The sequence below is a fragment of the Pleurodeles waltl genome, chromosome 8 (assembly GCF_031143425.1).
Source record: "Pleurodeles waltl isolate 20211129_DDA chromosome 8, aPleWal1.hap1.20221129, whole genome shotgun sequence".
NCBI classification, from domain to species: Eukaryota; Metazoa; Chordata; class Amphibia; order Caudata; family Salamandridae; genus Pleurodeles; species Pleurodeles waltl.
The window spans coordinates 1139207251-1139222979 of record NC_090447.1 but is presented as its reverse complement, the minus strand read 5'-3'; the positions used below and the strand labels follow the sequence as shown (position 1 = coordinate 1139222979).

Here is a 15729-nt window from a genome sequence, read left to right as displayed (position 1 = left end):
GCCAAGAGCTCCAAAAGCAGTGGCATGACCAGAAGGCTGTTTTGGTTCAGTACCAACCAGGGCAGAAAGTGTGGGTCTTGGAGCCTGTGGCCCCAAGAGCACTCCAAGATAAATGGAGTGGACCCCACATAATTGTTGAGAAGAAGGGTGAAGTCACATACTTAGTTGACTTAGTCACTGCCAGGAGCCCCCTTAGGGTGCTCCATGTCAATCGCCTGAAACCCTACTATGACAGGGCTGATCTCACCCTGCTCATGGCAACAGATGAGGGACAGGAAGAAGAGAGTGACCCTCTCCCTGATCTCTTCTCTTCCACAGAACAAGATGCTCTAGTGGAAGGTGTAGTTTTGGCAGATTGTCTTACTGCTGAGCAGAAAGACCACTGCATAAATCTCCTGGGTCAGTTTTCTGAACTCTTCTCTACTGTGCCAGGCACCACTTCTTGGTGTGAGCACACTATAGATACTGGAGACAGCTTGCCTGTCAAAAGTAAAATCTATAGGCAGCCTGACCATGTCAGAGACAGCATAAAGCAAGAAGTGCAGAAAATGCTTGAACTGGGAGTGGTTGAGCACTCTGAAAGTCCATGGGCCTCTCCTGTGGTACTTGTACCAAAACCTCATTCCAAGGATGGAAAGAAGGAAATGCGGTGTTGTGTAGACTATAGAGGTCTCAACCAGGTAACCAAAACTGATGCTCACCCTATACCCAGGGCAGATGAGCTAATAGATACACTGGCATCTGCCAAGTATCTAAGCACTTTTGATCTGACTGCAGGGTATTGGCAGATCAAGTTATCAGAAGATGCAAAAGCAAAAACTGCATTTTCAACCATTGGAGGCCATTACCAATTCACAGTAATGCCTTTTGGATTGAAAAATGCACCTGACACTTTTCAAAGGTTGGTGAATACAGTCCTGCAAGGGCTGGAAGCTTTTAGTACAGCATATCTAGATGATATAGCTGTCTTTAGCTCCAGCTGATATGATCACCTGGTCCACCTATGGAAAGTTTTGGAGGCCCTGCAAAAGGCAGGCCTCACTATCAAGGCTTCAAAGTGCCAGATAGGGCAGGGGAAAATGGTTTATCTGGGACACCTGGTAGGTGGAGAACAGATTGCACCACTTCAGGGGAAAATCTAAACTATTATAGATTGGGTTCCCCTACAACTCAGACCCAGGTGAGAGCCTTCTTAGGCCTCACTGGGTATTACAGGAGGTTCATAAAGAACTATGGCTCCATTGCAGCCCCTCTTAATGACCTCACCTCTAAGAAAATGCCTAAAGAGGTATTGTGGACAGCTAGCTGTCAGAAAGCTTATGAGGAGCTGGAGCAGGCCATGTGCTCTGCACCTGTCCTGAAAAGCCCCTGTTACTCCAAAAAATTCATTGTCCAAACTGATGCATCTGAATTAGGGGTAGGGGCAGTCTTATCACAACTTAATTCTGAGGGCCAGGATCAACCTGTTGCTTTTATCAGCAGGAGGTGGACCCCTAGAGAAAAGCGTTGGTCTGCCATAGAGAGGGAGGCCTTTGCTGTGGTCTGGGCACTGAAGAAGTTGAGGCCATACCTGTTTGGCACTCACTTCATTGTTCAGACAGACCGCAAACCTCTACTTTGGCTAAAACAAATGAAAGGTGAAAACCCTAAATTATTGAGGTGGTCCATATCCCTACAGGGAATGGATTATACAGTGGAACATAGACCTGGGAGTACCCACTCCAATGCAGATGGACTCTCCAGATATTTCCACTTAGACAATGAAGACTCATCAGGTCATGGCTAGTCTTATTGTCCTTCGTTTGGGGGGGAGGGGGGGTTGTGTAGGAAAGTACCATCTTGCCTGGCATGTTACCCCCATATTTCACTGTATATATGTTGTTTTAGTTGTATGTGTCACTGGGACCCTGCCAGCCAGGGCCCCAGTGCTCATAAGTGTGCCCTGTATGTGTTACCTGTGTTATGAATAACTGTCTCACTGAGGCTCTGCTAATCAGAACCTCAGTGGTTATGCTCTCTCATTTCTTTCCAAATTGTCACTAACAGGCTAGTGACCAATTTTATCAATTTACATTGGCATACTGGAACACCCTTATAATTCCCTAGTATATGGTACTGAGGTACCCAGGGTATTGGGGTTCCAGGAGATCCCTATGGGCTGCAGCATTTCTTTTGCCACCCATAGGGAGCTCTGACAATTCTTACACAGGCCTGCCACTGCAGCCTGAGTGAAATAACGTCCACGTTATTTCACAGCCATTTACCACTGCACTTAAGTAACTTATAAGTCACCTAAATGTCTAACCTTTACCTGGTAAAGGTTAGGTGCAAAGTTACTTAGTGTGTGGGCACCCTGGCACTAGCCAAGGTGCCCCCACATAGTTCAGGGCAAATTCCCCGAACTTTGTGAGTGCTGGGACACCATTACACGCGTGCACTACACATAGGTCACTACCTATGTGTAGCTTCACAATGGTAACTCCGAATATGGCCATGTAACATGTCTATGATCATGGAATTGCCCCATCTATGCCATCCTGGCATTGTTGGCACAATCCCATGATCCCACGGGTCTCTAGCACAGACCCGGGTACTGCCAAACTGCCTTTTCAGGGGTTTGACTGCAGCTGCTGCAGCTGCTGCCAACCCCTCAGACAGGTTTCTGCCCTCCTGGGGTCCAGCCAGGCTTGGCCCAGGAAGGCAGAACAAAGGACTTCCTCAGAGAGCGGGTGTTACACCCTCTCCCTTTGGAAAAAGGTGTTAAGGCAGGGGAGGAGTAGCCTCCCCCAGCCTCTGGAAATGCTTTCATGGGCACAGATGGTGCCCATTTCTGCATAAGCCAGTCTACACTGGTTCAGGGACCCCTCAGCCCTGCTCTTGCGCGAAACTGGACAAAGGAAAGGGGAGTGACCACTCCCCTGAACTGCACCTCCCCTGGGAGGTGCCCAGAGCTCCTCCAGTGTGCTCCAGACCTCTGCCATCTTGGAAACAGAGGTGCTTCTGGCACACTGGACTGCTCTGAGTGGCCAGGGCCAGCAGGTGACGTCAGAGACTCCTTCTGATAAGCTAGCAACACCTGAAGGAGCCTATCTTCTCTCCTAAGTAGCCAAACCCTCTTTTCTGGCTATCTAGGGTCTCTGCTTTGGGGATTTCCTTAGATAACGAATGCAAGAGCTCATCAGAGTTCCTCTGCATCTCTCTCTTCACCTTCTGCCAAGGAATCGACTGCTGACCGCGCTGGAAGCCTGCAAAACTGCAACAAAGTAGCAACAACGACTACTGCGACACTGTAACGCTGATCCAGCCGCCTTCTCTACTGTTTTCCTGGTGGTGCATGCTGTGGGGGTAGTCTGCCTCCTCTCTGCACTAGAAGCTCCGAAGAAATCTCCCGTGGGTCGACGGAATCTTCCCCCTGCAACCGCAGGCACCAAAGAACTGCATCACCGGTCCTCTGGGTCTCCTCTTAGCACGACGAGCGAGGTCCCTTGAACTCAGCAACTCTGTCCAATTGACTCCCACAGTCCAGTGACTCTTCAGTCCAAGTTTGGTGGAGGTAAGTCCTTGCCTCCCCACGCCAGACTGCATTGCTGGGAACCGCGTGTTTTGCAGCTACTCCGGCTCCTGTGCACTTCACGAAGAGTTCCTTTGTGCAGAGCCAAGCCTGGGTCCACGGCACTCTAACCTGCATTGCACGACCTCCTGAGTTGTCCTCCGGCGGCGTGGGACTCTCTTGTGCAACTTCGGGTGAGCACCGTTTCACTCCACTTCGTAGTGCCTGTTCCGGCACTTCTGCGGGTGCTGCCTGCTTCTGAGAGGGCTCCTTGTCTTGCTGGGCGCCCCCTCTGTCCCCTGACGCCATTGGCGACATCCTGGTCCCTCCTGGGCCACAGCAGCACCCAAAAACCCTAACCGCGAGCTTTGCAGCTAGCAAGGCTTGTGTATGGTCTTTCCGCCGGAAAACACTTCTGCACGACTCTCCACGGCGTGGGACATCCATCCTCCAAAGGGGAAGTTTCTAGCCCTTGTCGTTCTTGCAGAATCCTCAGCTTCTACTGTCCAGTAGCAGCTACTTTGCACCCACAGCTGGCATTTCCTGGGCATCTGCCCACTCTCGACTTGATCGTGACTTTTGGACTTGGTCCCCTTGTTCCACAGGTACCCTCGTCTGGAAATCCATCGTTGTTGCATTGCTGGTTTTGGTCTTTCCTGCAGAATTCCCCTATCACGACTTCTGTGCTCTTTGGGGAACTTTAGTGCACTTGGCACTCACTTTTCAGGGTCTTGGGGTGGGCTATTTTTCTAACCCTCACTGTTTTCTTACAGTCCCAGCGACCCTCTACAAGGTCACATAGGTTTGGGGTCCATTCGTGGTTCGCATTCCACTTTTGGATTATATGGTTTGTGTTGCCCCTATCCCTATGTGCCCCCATTGCATCCTATTGTAACTATACATTGTTTGCACTGTTTTCTAATACTATACTGCATATTTTTGGTATTGTGTACATATATGTTGTGTATATTTGCTATCCTCATACTGAGGGTACTCACTGAGATACTTTGGCATATTGTCATAAAAATAAAGTACCTTTATTTTTAGTATATCTGTGTATTGTGTTTTCTTATGATATTGTGCATATGACACTAGTGGTACTGTAGGAGCTTCACTCGTCTCCTAGTTCAGCCTAAGCTGCTCTGCTAAGCTACCTTTTCTATCAGCCTAAGCTGCTAGACACCCCTATACACGAATAAGGGATACCTGGGCCTGGTGCAAGGTGTAAGTACCTCTTGGTACTCACTACAAGCCAGTCCAGCCTCCTACAATAAGGCCTAATGAAACCAGGGCCTTTCTTGCCTGCAAAAATTGGCCACCACTAGATCCCACAAGGAGCCTCTTAACAGCACACATACACCAGACTTCTCAACACTCCTTCACATAGCTGAAACCATACCTGTCACCTGAGTGCAAGGCTCTACATTGTGAATTGCTCTCATTCTCCACCATAAACCAAAACAAAATGGTATTTCATTAAGGAAATACCTTAAAGCTCAGCATTTCAAGAATCTGTGTACAGTCGTCTTTCCCCTCGGCTTATGACTCCAATGACCACTGTTTATTCTTTTTACTGTTTGTTTTATATCAGTGCTCTACAGTTATATAACGGTGTCAACCACTGCATAACACCCACGTATAGAACTGTATATCTTCAATTGCGACATTTAGCAAAATTTAAGGGCAGTCTCCTGTCTGTGCCCACTGATTCTTCCTATTTATAAAACGAGGCTTGGCCAGGCTTGCCCTGCAGCCTGATTCTAAATTTGTTATTCTGACTCCTATAAGGAGGTGGCCGTGGCTGGGTCCAGTCACTTAAAAATACTGGTGCTCTGGCAGAGCCCTCAGGAGTGAATCATTTTCCTCAGCTAAGAGCAGTGGATGGAGGAATGTAGAATCCTTGGGAATTTGTTCTCCTCGCACTTTTCTTAAAAGGCTTATCTTTTTTTTAAAGCATTGGTCTTCCTGTAGTACATGGGAGCCATATCAGACAATGGGAGACATAGCAGACAAAAATGATTACTTACATCCCACATATCAGTGCTAGACAACCAGAGAATAACAATAATTCACAATTTATTGTACAGTTAGAAGAAAATGCCCATGGGTTAACAATATTAGACCATATATTGACCAGTCTCTTTAAGTGATAAATAGCAAAATATTTTAATGGGATACATTTAACAAAGTTCTTATTATGATAAAATAGAAATGCCAGTATTGGGCACCGGGTCGTCAATAGTAATGAGATAAAAAGATAACAGGATAAAAATGAGTAGAATTTCCTCCAGCTCCTATGCTCCAGAGTTGAGGAAAGGTCAGGGTTATTAGAACAGCACTGAAAATTAAAAAAATCGAATTTCTCTAATTTGCTCAAAATTGGTGACATTCTCGGAAAGCAAGAGTCTGTGGACTTTGTGCTGCCTTCCTTCACACTTCGTTCTCATGTAGTCTTGTAAGCATTATGTTTTCTGCAAATAAAGGAGCTCTGATTTTATAAGAGTCCACACACAATGTATTCCAAGTCCGACTCAAATGAATAGCTAAACACTGAGGATGTATACTTCATCTTCGCCCTACATGCAATGTATCTAAGAAAAGCCAGATATTTTTTTATTTCACTTTTACCTACTGAACTTTAACATAATCCATGTATGGGTTGCATATCAGTAGATTTAAAAACCCAGTCAATCATCAGTGTATTAAACAAGATCTTTAATGGTGTATTATTATGTTTAAACATCACCAGTTTACCATTTTGTTTATTCATCCAGGTGAAGGGAAGAGTACGTCATCTAAAAAGATCGGAAGCAACCCCAGCCATAAGAGAGGTAAGACTTTACTTATTGATATTTCAGAGTAAATTTGTATTTTCTTAGTTCCAGGCTACAATACTAAAGATCAATTAAACACATATTCATATTTCTAGAGATATGTTTAAGGAAATGTGTCTGTTTGTTTAAATCCCCTCAACCTTCACTATCAAAACTAATAATATACATATTAACATAGTGTATAGAAGCTACAGAGATTCATTATTAAGTTAAGGTAAAATGAAAGTTGTCCAAATTATTGGCCCTCTCGGCCCATGATATTGGAACTTCAATAAAATATTCCAGGAGCAAAGACGTAGTATGATCCATGAAGTGGATGTGAGCTTTGTGGACCCTTTCTTCCTGAATGCTGGTGCAGTGTTTGTAATATGACTAACTGAACTTTGTTTAGACTTATGACTATTTAGTTAAGGTGCACTGATTAAATTAATTCATCTGCAGAGATCTCTTTTAAACAATCCATTGTCTCCACTCCTTCGTATCAGAGCTTTTTTGATGTGTCAGAGAAGACCAACAAAACGACAATTAGAAATACCTCACAAAGTGTATTGAACAGTCTGTGAGAATTTCGGTTCAACAACTAGATTTGAAATGTGCAGACCTGAAAGCTCGCCACATAATGTTTAAACGAGCAAAATTTAAAAGTGAAATTGAACAATGTGATCAGTCCGTGAATGCTGCATAGAGATCAGGTTTTAACTCCTTTTTAATGTATGTTTCACATGAGCACAAAACAGATTACATACTCAAATGTTCCTTAGCCTGCTAAGCATGTTACATAGGAGGTGAAAAAGCTATACTTCTGATGTTGGTTCTTTTAAATAGGCTGATACATGGTATGTTACTATTAGAGTAAGTGCGCTACAACCATTTTCTTTATCTCTGGTACTAATTTCAATTCCTCATACACAACAGGGCTTGCAGGTTTTGTATGTGAAATATATTCATTTATGTCGCAGCCTTGTTACTTTCCATCGAAGTTCTGACAATTTGTAAATAGAATATTTTTGTGGTAGCAGACATTTTTTTTTTAAAATATTTTTTTATTGATTTTCCGTTACAGATCCATATGGCATACTTTTATAATTACATCAACAGGATTAAGTTGATATGGTAAAGTTTATATTCAAACAGCTAAACAACCCAAAATGTACACAATTTAGATCCGGTTATAACAACCAATATAATTTCCTGCTGTGGTATCTGGCTGCGAAAGCTTATATTTTGACGTTAAGGAGCCCCTCATGTAATTGCTGGAGTGTTCATTTCCCTGCTGAGCCCAGCTTATTATATTGGCTAGGAGCACCGTTTTGTGAATTTAATAGCGAGGTGTTTTGGGAGTGCATTGAGTGTGTGCTCTACATTTTGTCCTGCACTCGTAAGCTGGCAGGCGAACAGTCAGGTGTAGGGGAGTGGGGATGCTTGCTGCTGGATAGCGTGTTGCGCATCAGACTGTTACATGGTTGTATTATGTACAGGCGGGTATCATCTGAGTACGTTATGGTTACTATATTCCCTTATTCATGGAGGCTTCTCGTCGTTTTTGGCCTCTAGTCTGGCTACTAGTATTTCCCAGGCTTCACATCCTGTGTGTTGTTGACCATCTCGTGCTAGTTTCCTTAATACTTGATATTGTGTGCGGGCCCAGCGCAGCGTGAGGGTATGGCAGGTTTTCAGATCGGGTGCATTGGGCGCTTTCCAGTGCATAGCTAACAATCTTTTGTACATCACATAGGCTAGATCCGCGAACTTATGTAGATGTCTGTGTTTTTTTTACTCTTGTCCTCAGCCCCAGTAGGCAGGACTTGGGATCTGCTGCTAATTCGAGCCCCGTCAGTTCCGTGATTTCTTTTACCACCCCATTCCACTCCTTTTGTACCTGGGGACACTCCCAGACCATATGGTAAAAGTGTGCCAATGGCGCTTTACATCTAGGGCATGTCGGCTCCGTCTCAGGGAACCTTCGCTTTATCCTGGCTGGGGATAAGCATGTTTGATATGTGAAATTAAACTGAGAGTAGCGAAATCTAGGGTTCCTCGACACCCCACGGGCATGGTATAGAACTTTCGGCCAGTCTTCTTGGGGGATCGGATCAGGTAGAACAGTGTTCCACCTGTCCCTAGACCTCTCCAGGTCAGGCTCAGGGGGCTTGCTTAGGATTTTATATAGGCTCGATACTACTTTTACTTGGGCATCATGTTGTAGCATATGATGTATTATAGGAGAAGTCTCTGGTTCTAGGACTCCTGCCCCCCATGATTTTTTAATTTTATGGTATATGGCGTGATAGGCCAAAAATTGTCCAGGGTTCACTGCGGTGAGGGCCTGTATGGCTTCGAATGTCATTAGTTTACCATCTTCAAAGCAGTCGCCCACTACTTGTATGCCCGCTTCTGACCACGCCGAGAGTGGATGCTTCGCGGCCTCAGTCCACCCTGGGAGACGGTCCAGGGGGATGAGCGGGGTGTAGGGGAGCGTCTTGCGCCCCCTCTGTACATACTTCCCCCAACATGCATGCGCCACTTCCAACAATGGGTTAGCAGGCGCACTTTTGTTTTTTTTATTTGTTAGCCATGTTATCAGGGGAGTCCCCTGCAGCCGGGCCGCCAACCATATGGACTCAGCTGTCTCATGGCCTGTGGAGCCAATTCAGTATCCACTGTAGGTGTGCAGCAGCGTAATAAAATTCAAAATTGGGAGCTCCCAGTCCGCCAGCACCTATTGGGCGCTGCAGTGTAGAGAGTGCTACTCGCGACCTGCCCCCACCCCATATGAGCTGCAGCAACATTACATTCAGATTTCGGAAGAAACTTTTGGGGATATTAAGTGGCAGTGCCGCAAAGTAGTATAACAGCCTAGGTAATATCAGCATGTTCGCCACCGCCACCCTGCCAGGTGGCGATAACGGCAATTTATTCCAGAAGCGTAGCGAGCCCTTCATTGAAGCCAGCGCTCTTCCCAGGTTACCATCTCTGAGGTCCTCAGTTTTATGATATATATATACCCCTAGGTATTTGAAAGTTTCGAAGCACCATTTCAGGCGTCCTACTGGGGCATTATCTTGTCTTGCTGGTGGCCACCTAGTTAATGGGAACACACACGATTTTTCCCAATTTACCACTAGGCGGGATGTCTCTCCATAATCGGACAGTAGTGATACTATAGAGGGTATCACCGCGCTACCTTTCCGTGTGTATATTAAGGCATCGTCGGCGTACAATGATATAGCGTGATGTGTCCCGTTCCTGATTATTCCCCATCTGTCTTCCATGGCGCGTATTCGTGACGCTAATGGTTCCATTGCTATGGCGAACAACAATGGGGAGGGTGGCAGCCCTGCCTTGTGCCCCTAGTAATCGGGAAGCTGTTGGATATAACTCCACCCGTTTTCACTCTGGCTTGTGGCCTGGAGTATAATGTCTGTACCTAACGTGTATAATTAGGGCCTATTCCCATTCGCCGCATAGTAGCTAGTAGGAAGTCCCACTCTAGTGTATCAAATGCCTTCTCAATGTCTAGTGAGAGTACCATTTCGTCTTGCGCATCCGGGGGAGTGTCTCCCATTACGCTCAATAATCTACAAATATTTAAGAAGGTGCTACGCTTTGGGATAAATCCATTTTGGTCATCATGTATCAGGGTGTGCATGATAGGGGCTATCCTGTTAGCCAATATTTTACCCAATATTTTACAGTCTAAGTTTAGGAGCGAGAGTGGTCTGTAAGATTTGACATCCGTAGGGTCACGTCCTTGTTTAGGGAGGACCACTATCATTGCTTCTCTCTGAGTTGGGGGCAGTATTTTGTTGGCCCATGCCTCTTCAAATACTTTCAACAGATGGGGCTTTAAGCGTGACGAGTAGGTGGTGTAGTATTCTATCGGAAGGCCATCTGTGCCCGTCGCTTTGTTCCTAGGCATCTGCGCTAAAGCTAAATCTATTTCCCCCAGAGTCAGAGGAGCCTCGAGTGTCTCCCTGTCTGCCTGTGAAAGCTGCGACAGGGGTGAACCTGCCAGAAAGGACTCGAGTTGTTGGATCGTACATGAGGTACGTTTGGTGTATAAATTTGCGTAATATTCTCTGAACGTCTCATTTATCTCGTTTTGCGTAGTGACCATTGTGCTTGCGCCAACCCGTATGGCCCCAATGGGGGATTGCTGTCGGTCCTCACGTAGGAGCCACGCCAGCAGCCTTCCCGACCTATCTCCCTCTGTTTGTAGTCACATTAAGTGATAGTTATGATCGTGTCGGCGAAGTCTAATATCTACCTCATTGTATTTTGTGCGCGCTTCTTTTAGCGCTGTATAGGGTATTTCCTTCCGTGCTACTGCAATTTCTGCTGTTCTGAGTTCCTTTTCTAACTTACTGATCTCTACATGCAGGGTGCGTCTTACTCCCCATGTGGTTGAGATACATTGTCCTCTGGCCACTGCTTTATGTGCATCCCATTCTACAACTCGTGAATTTGTGGATAGATCATTTGTTTCCCAGTACTGCCTCAGTGTTGCGCTCAATGCTTCTGCAAATGCCTGATCTTGAAGAGCGTCCACCTGTAGTCTCCACGTGGGGATCCCCTGGCGTCTCTTGCCCCAGTTCAGTGTTATTCTCAGTGGTGCGTGATCCGATAATGTCTTAGCTAAATATTCTGTCCTATTAACCAATGCGCCCATCTCCTGGGTTCCCCATATTATATCAATTCTGGTGTGTGTTTTGTGTGGTATTGAATAGAATGAATATTCCCTCTGTTGCGGGTGCCTAATGCGTCATACATCATGGAGTCTCATGTCTCCTGCCCATGTCTGCAGTGGGCACGTGGCTTTCCTATTTGCTGTTGTTTTCACTTGAGCGTTTGACCTGTCTAATATTGCATTCAATGTGCTATTAAAGTCCCCCCCTCAAATGGCCGGGCCGTTGGGTTTGTCAATAGTGCCGGCGGGAGCGTGCCCAGGAATCCCGTTATCCTGCTGTTAGGGGCATATATGCCAATTAAAGATAACTGTCTGCCATCCAGCTGGCCTTCCACCACCACAAATCTGCCACCGTGATCTATTCTGTGCGACGTTTGGACAAATGGGACGCCTCCTGCTATCCATATCAATACTCCTCTTGCAAAATCTGAGTATGATGTGCCTATGACCTGTCCTCCCCACTTCACGCGCATCTCCTGTAAATCTGGCTGCAGCAAATGTGTCTCTTGCAAGATGGCAATGTGTATGCCCTGGCGCCTAAGGCGTGCGTGTACTCGGGATCTTTTACTCGGTGCTCCCAGGCCCCTCATGTTCCATGTCACTATATCATATTGATGTGTGTTGTGTTTCGCGTTTTGCGCCATGTAACATTATAAATTGTGACTGCTCGTGAAGCTCTCTCATTTGCAAAACCCTTCCAGGCTCCACCCCAACCTGCAGTATATTTTGTTGAGGTTACCAGTGCCAGCAGTATTTCCTGTGTTTTGGGTAGACCTGTAGTGTACATTTTAACTGTTACCCTCCTCCCCCACCCCAACTGGTTCCCTAACCCAACTATTAACGTGTGCAGAACTACTCAACCCATGAGTGTGTGAAAAGACCTGTATCCGTGTGGATATCCGTGGTGGAGCTATCATGTCAACCAGATGTGGCTCTTTTACGGGGCTCACATCCTTCCGCAGACTCAGTCTGCCGATGTAGTTGGGCGCCACCGGGGTGCCATCCGTCCCCTCCTCCCCCGCGGGCCCGCACAGTGCACTTCAACAAAAATATGGAGGTTTATACAAAAGATACTCGATGTTGGGGGATTGCCCTTCCAGTATGCTCTCCCGCTCAAGGGCATCCTGTGCCGTCCTTCTGGGTCAGCTGTCAGTTCAAAAGGGGGGAGGCAACACGGCTGTGTAAAGTCAAAGTTCATCTGCAGATCTGGGGGTAAGTTTCGGTCCTTTCAGCACGTCTGTTATTGTAGAATCTGAGCTGGCCGCGTCAGAGTCCAAACTGTCCTCAGGGGTCGCCCGGAGTGCCTCGAAAGTGTTCTGTGTAAGCAGGGGAGTTTCTTTCAGCACTCTTGCTCTTTCCTCCGCTGCCTGTTTTTCAGTGGGTTGTCTCTTAGATCGCCTCCTGGAGCGCCTCCGTGAGGTAGAGACTAGCCATTCCTCGTCCCCATCCGTGCCCTCCCGGGGGCGTGCAAGCCCCTTGGCGTGTAGCCATGGTCAGGCGTCCTCAGGAGAAGTGAATATGTGGGTGCGTTCCTCTGTTGCCACTCTTAATTTAGCAGGGAACAGTAGGGCGTATTTGATATTGTGCTCTCGTAGTCGCTGCTTGATTTTAACATAGGAGTTAAGTTGTCTTTGTACTTCTTGTGTGAAGTCTGGATAGGCATTAATAACTGAATCCTCATAACTGAATGGGCCTTTGTTGCGGAACTGCTGTAGTATTGCATCGCGGTCCCTGTAATTTAGAAATCTGGCTATCAGTGGTCCGGGTGGTTGACCTGGGGCCAGAGGTCTCCCCGGTACTCTATGCGCCCTTTCCACGGAGAAGAACTTCGATGGAGCACCGTTTAGCACTTCCTTAATTAACCATTGTTCTAGGAATATTTCTATGCTTAATTCCTGTATTTTTTCGGGGAACCCCAGGAAGCGAACGTTATTTTGGCGCGACCTGCTTTCTGCCTCCTCTGCCCGCCTCCAGAGTATCTTCATCTCTGCATCCAGGCGTTGGATTTGTTTTTGATTATCTGTAGCCATAGGGGTTAGTTCAGACAACCCCTCTTCTGCCGATTTCACTCTCTCCGACAGTTTACGATGGTCCACTCGAAGTAGATTCAGATCTTGTGAAACTGCATCTGTTCTATTTTCCAGGGAGGATTTAGTGTCCATTATTGCCTGTAATACTTTTTCAAATTGTGTGGAGTGGGCTATGAGCGTGCTTTCTAATGATTGTAAGGTTGGGATTATCTGTTGGTCCATGTGCATTTCGGTCCTGATTTTTTGCTGATTTGGATCTCCCAGCCATTTTGCTACGCTATTAGGTTCCTTTTAGCGGTGCGGCGGAGTGCGTCCTAGCGTTGCCCACTCCGCGGAGTTCACTTTACAGTGTGTCAGTGGCTTAGTGCTTGTTTCTCTGCGCTTTGGTGCTGCCAGAGGCACTCGGGTTCCCCCTGGACAGGCAGGGCAGAGGTGGCGTCCGTTGCAAGCTTTAGCTGTCTGGGCCTCACTCCTGCTTATTATCAATCTGTGGCGGAGGCCACCCTCCAGCCAGCCGTCCCCAGCAATGAAAAGCCCTGAGAGGACCGATGCGCCCCTTGTTGTTTAGTCTTTGTGTGTCTCCTGTTCGTCATTGCAACCCCCCACTAGGGCATCGGTGGGGGCTAGCGGCAGCAACTCAGCAGGGGGAGCGGCGAGAGAGAGAGAAAGAGAGGAAATAGGGGGAAGGAAGGAGGGGGAGCAGAGGTCTGTTCACCGCCCCATCTCTCAGCCCCTTCTCAAATTGTTTGGCCGAGTTCCCAGATCCGCTGGGCGGGGGAGAGATCCGCTAGTTATGGCAGCTAGATGGCCGCAGGCCTGGCTCTTGGATATCTTCCCTGCGCTCAGCCCAGGCCGAGTCCATAGTTAGTAGGCCTCCAGGGCTGGTGCCTGCAAGCATCCAGTTCTCCACTCTATGGCCGACGCGCTCCAAGTGCAGGGGGCAAAATTCTACAGTCGACGTGTAGTGACCTATGTTCTGCGGTGTTTCTGCTCCAGCGGAGGGAGGGGGGGGAGCCCTAGCCGCGCCCCGTCTCCCGCAGCCGGGGCCCACCCCCCCCAGCCGCTCACCTACCGCACCTTGGTGTCCCGTGGGTATGCCGCTGAGCGTATCCCACGCCGCTCCAATCGGGAAGCCGCGATCCCGGCTCCTAGATATCAGCGCCACGCCCGGGCAAGCTAGCACCGGGGCAGCGCGGCAATCAGGCGCCCTCGTCCCGGCCAGCACGGAGGCTTACTGCCAGTTTTTTAGTGGCCGGCTGCCACTCTTGTCGTGACTCCCGGGTTCCAGTGCCCCACTCGGGGGCTGCCGCTTTGCCAGTTTCAGGATGACGTGCCGCTCCGCAGAGGCGCCGGGAGCCACCTCGGCTCCTCCGCGTGGGGTATAAGGTAACCGGTAGGGGGAGGGAGGAGAGCCCCAGTCGGGTCCGGACCGGAGGCCGCGGCTCAGCCTCTTCCGGGTGCGAGCACCCTCGCGCCGGCATTCAGCCAGCCCCCTTCAGCGACCCGCGATCGGGGCCGCAGGGTGCGACCTGCGCCGTGTCAGGCGCCCCGGACCAATTCACCCCGCAGGCCGTCACCCGGCCGTCGAGCAAGCTCCGCCGCCGCGTCACTAGTCCTGCCGCCGTGCAGCTCCTCTGACCCGCGTCGGTCTGCCAAACTCGGCCTCCGCTCCCTCAATTGCCGATGTAGTTCTGGGGGCGCCCTTCAGTATATCTACAGCAAGCCCGGGTCGGAGCTCACAGATTAGGCGTCCTTCCCGGCCGTCATTTTGGCTCCTGTAGCTGTGGTAGCAGACATAACCGCTTTTACATTGTTAAATGCATCAACTTTAACAGAAATATTCTATTTCTATCTTTTTAGTTATTTGCAGATATATTTATCATTTAACAAGAATGCTTTCCAGCACAAAATTGTGGGGAGATAATTTAATTGTGGTGTTTCTATATTGGAGTTTAAAGAGGAACATCAGATGAGTTAGCTTAAATTAGAAAATCCCTCAGATTCTCATCAGAGAATAAGGTTTTAAATGAATATTGAAAATCCACGTGATATTTTTGGATCGCAGAGTGTAGAAACACACTATGGGGGTCATTCCGAGTTTGGCGGGTGGCGGTTGCCGCCCGCCAAACTTCCCCCGTCGAAAGCCGCGGGGGCCATTTCGACTTTCCTGCTGGGCCGGCGGGCGACCGCCAAAAGAGCGCCCGCCGGCCCAGCGGGAAAGGCCCTGCAACATTGAAGCCGGCTCCGAATGGAGCCGGCGGTGTTGCAGGGGTGCGACGGGTGCAGTTGCACCCGTCGCGATTTTCACTGTCTGCAAAGCAGACAGTGAAAATCCTGCTGGGGCCCTGTTAGGGGGCTCCTGCACTGCCCATGCCAGTGGCATGGGCAGTGCAGGGGTCCCACGACACCCGTTCCCGCCATCCTATTTCTGGCGGTGAAAACCGCCAGAAACAGGCTTGCGGGAAGGGGGTCGGAATCCAGCGCCGCCATGGAGGATTCTCCCAGCCGGGGGAAATCCGGCGGGAAACCGCCGGACCCGGCTGGGCGACCGCGGCTGCAAAGGAAGCACCGCCAGCCTGTTGGCGGTGCTTCCGTGGTCGTCGACCCTGGCGGTCGATGACCGCCAGG

The 15729-nt window shown here is 48.5% G+C and overlaps 1 protein-coding gene across 4 annotated transcripts in view; it reads left to right on the top strand.

Annotated features, from left to right (window-relative positions):
• Window positions 1–15729, top strand: part of TRIM13 (tripartite motif containing 13) — a 322462-nt gene that overhangs the window by 223107 nt on the left and 83626 nt on the right. For all 4 annotated transcript variants that reach the window (XM_069205356.1, XM_069205354.1, XM_069205357.1 and 1 more), the window contains one exon: window positions 6325–6381. In XM_069205356.1, coding sequence (XP_069061457.1) covers window positions 6325–6381 — 57 coding nt within the window. The remainder of the gene's footprint in view (window positions 1–6324; window positions 6382–15729) is intronic.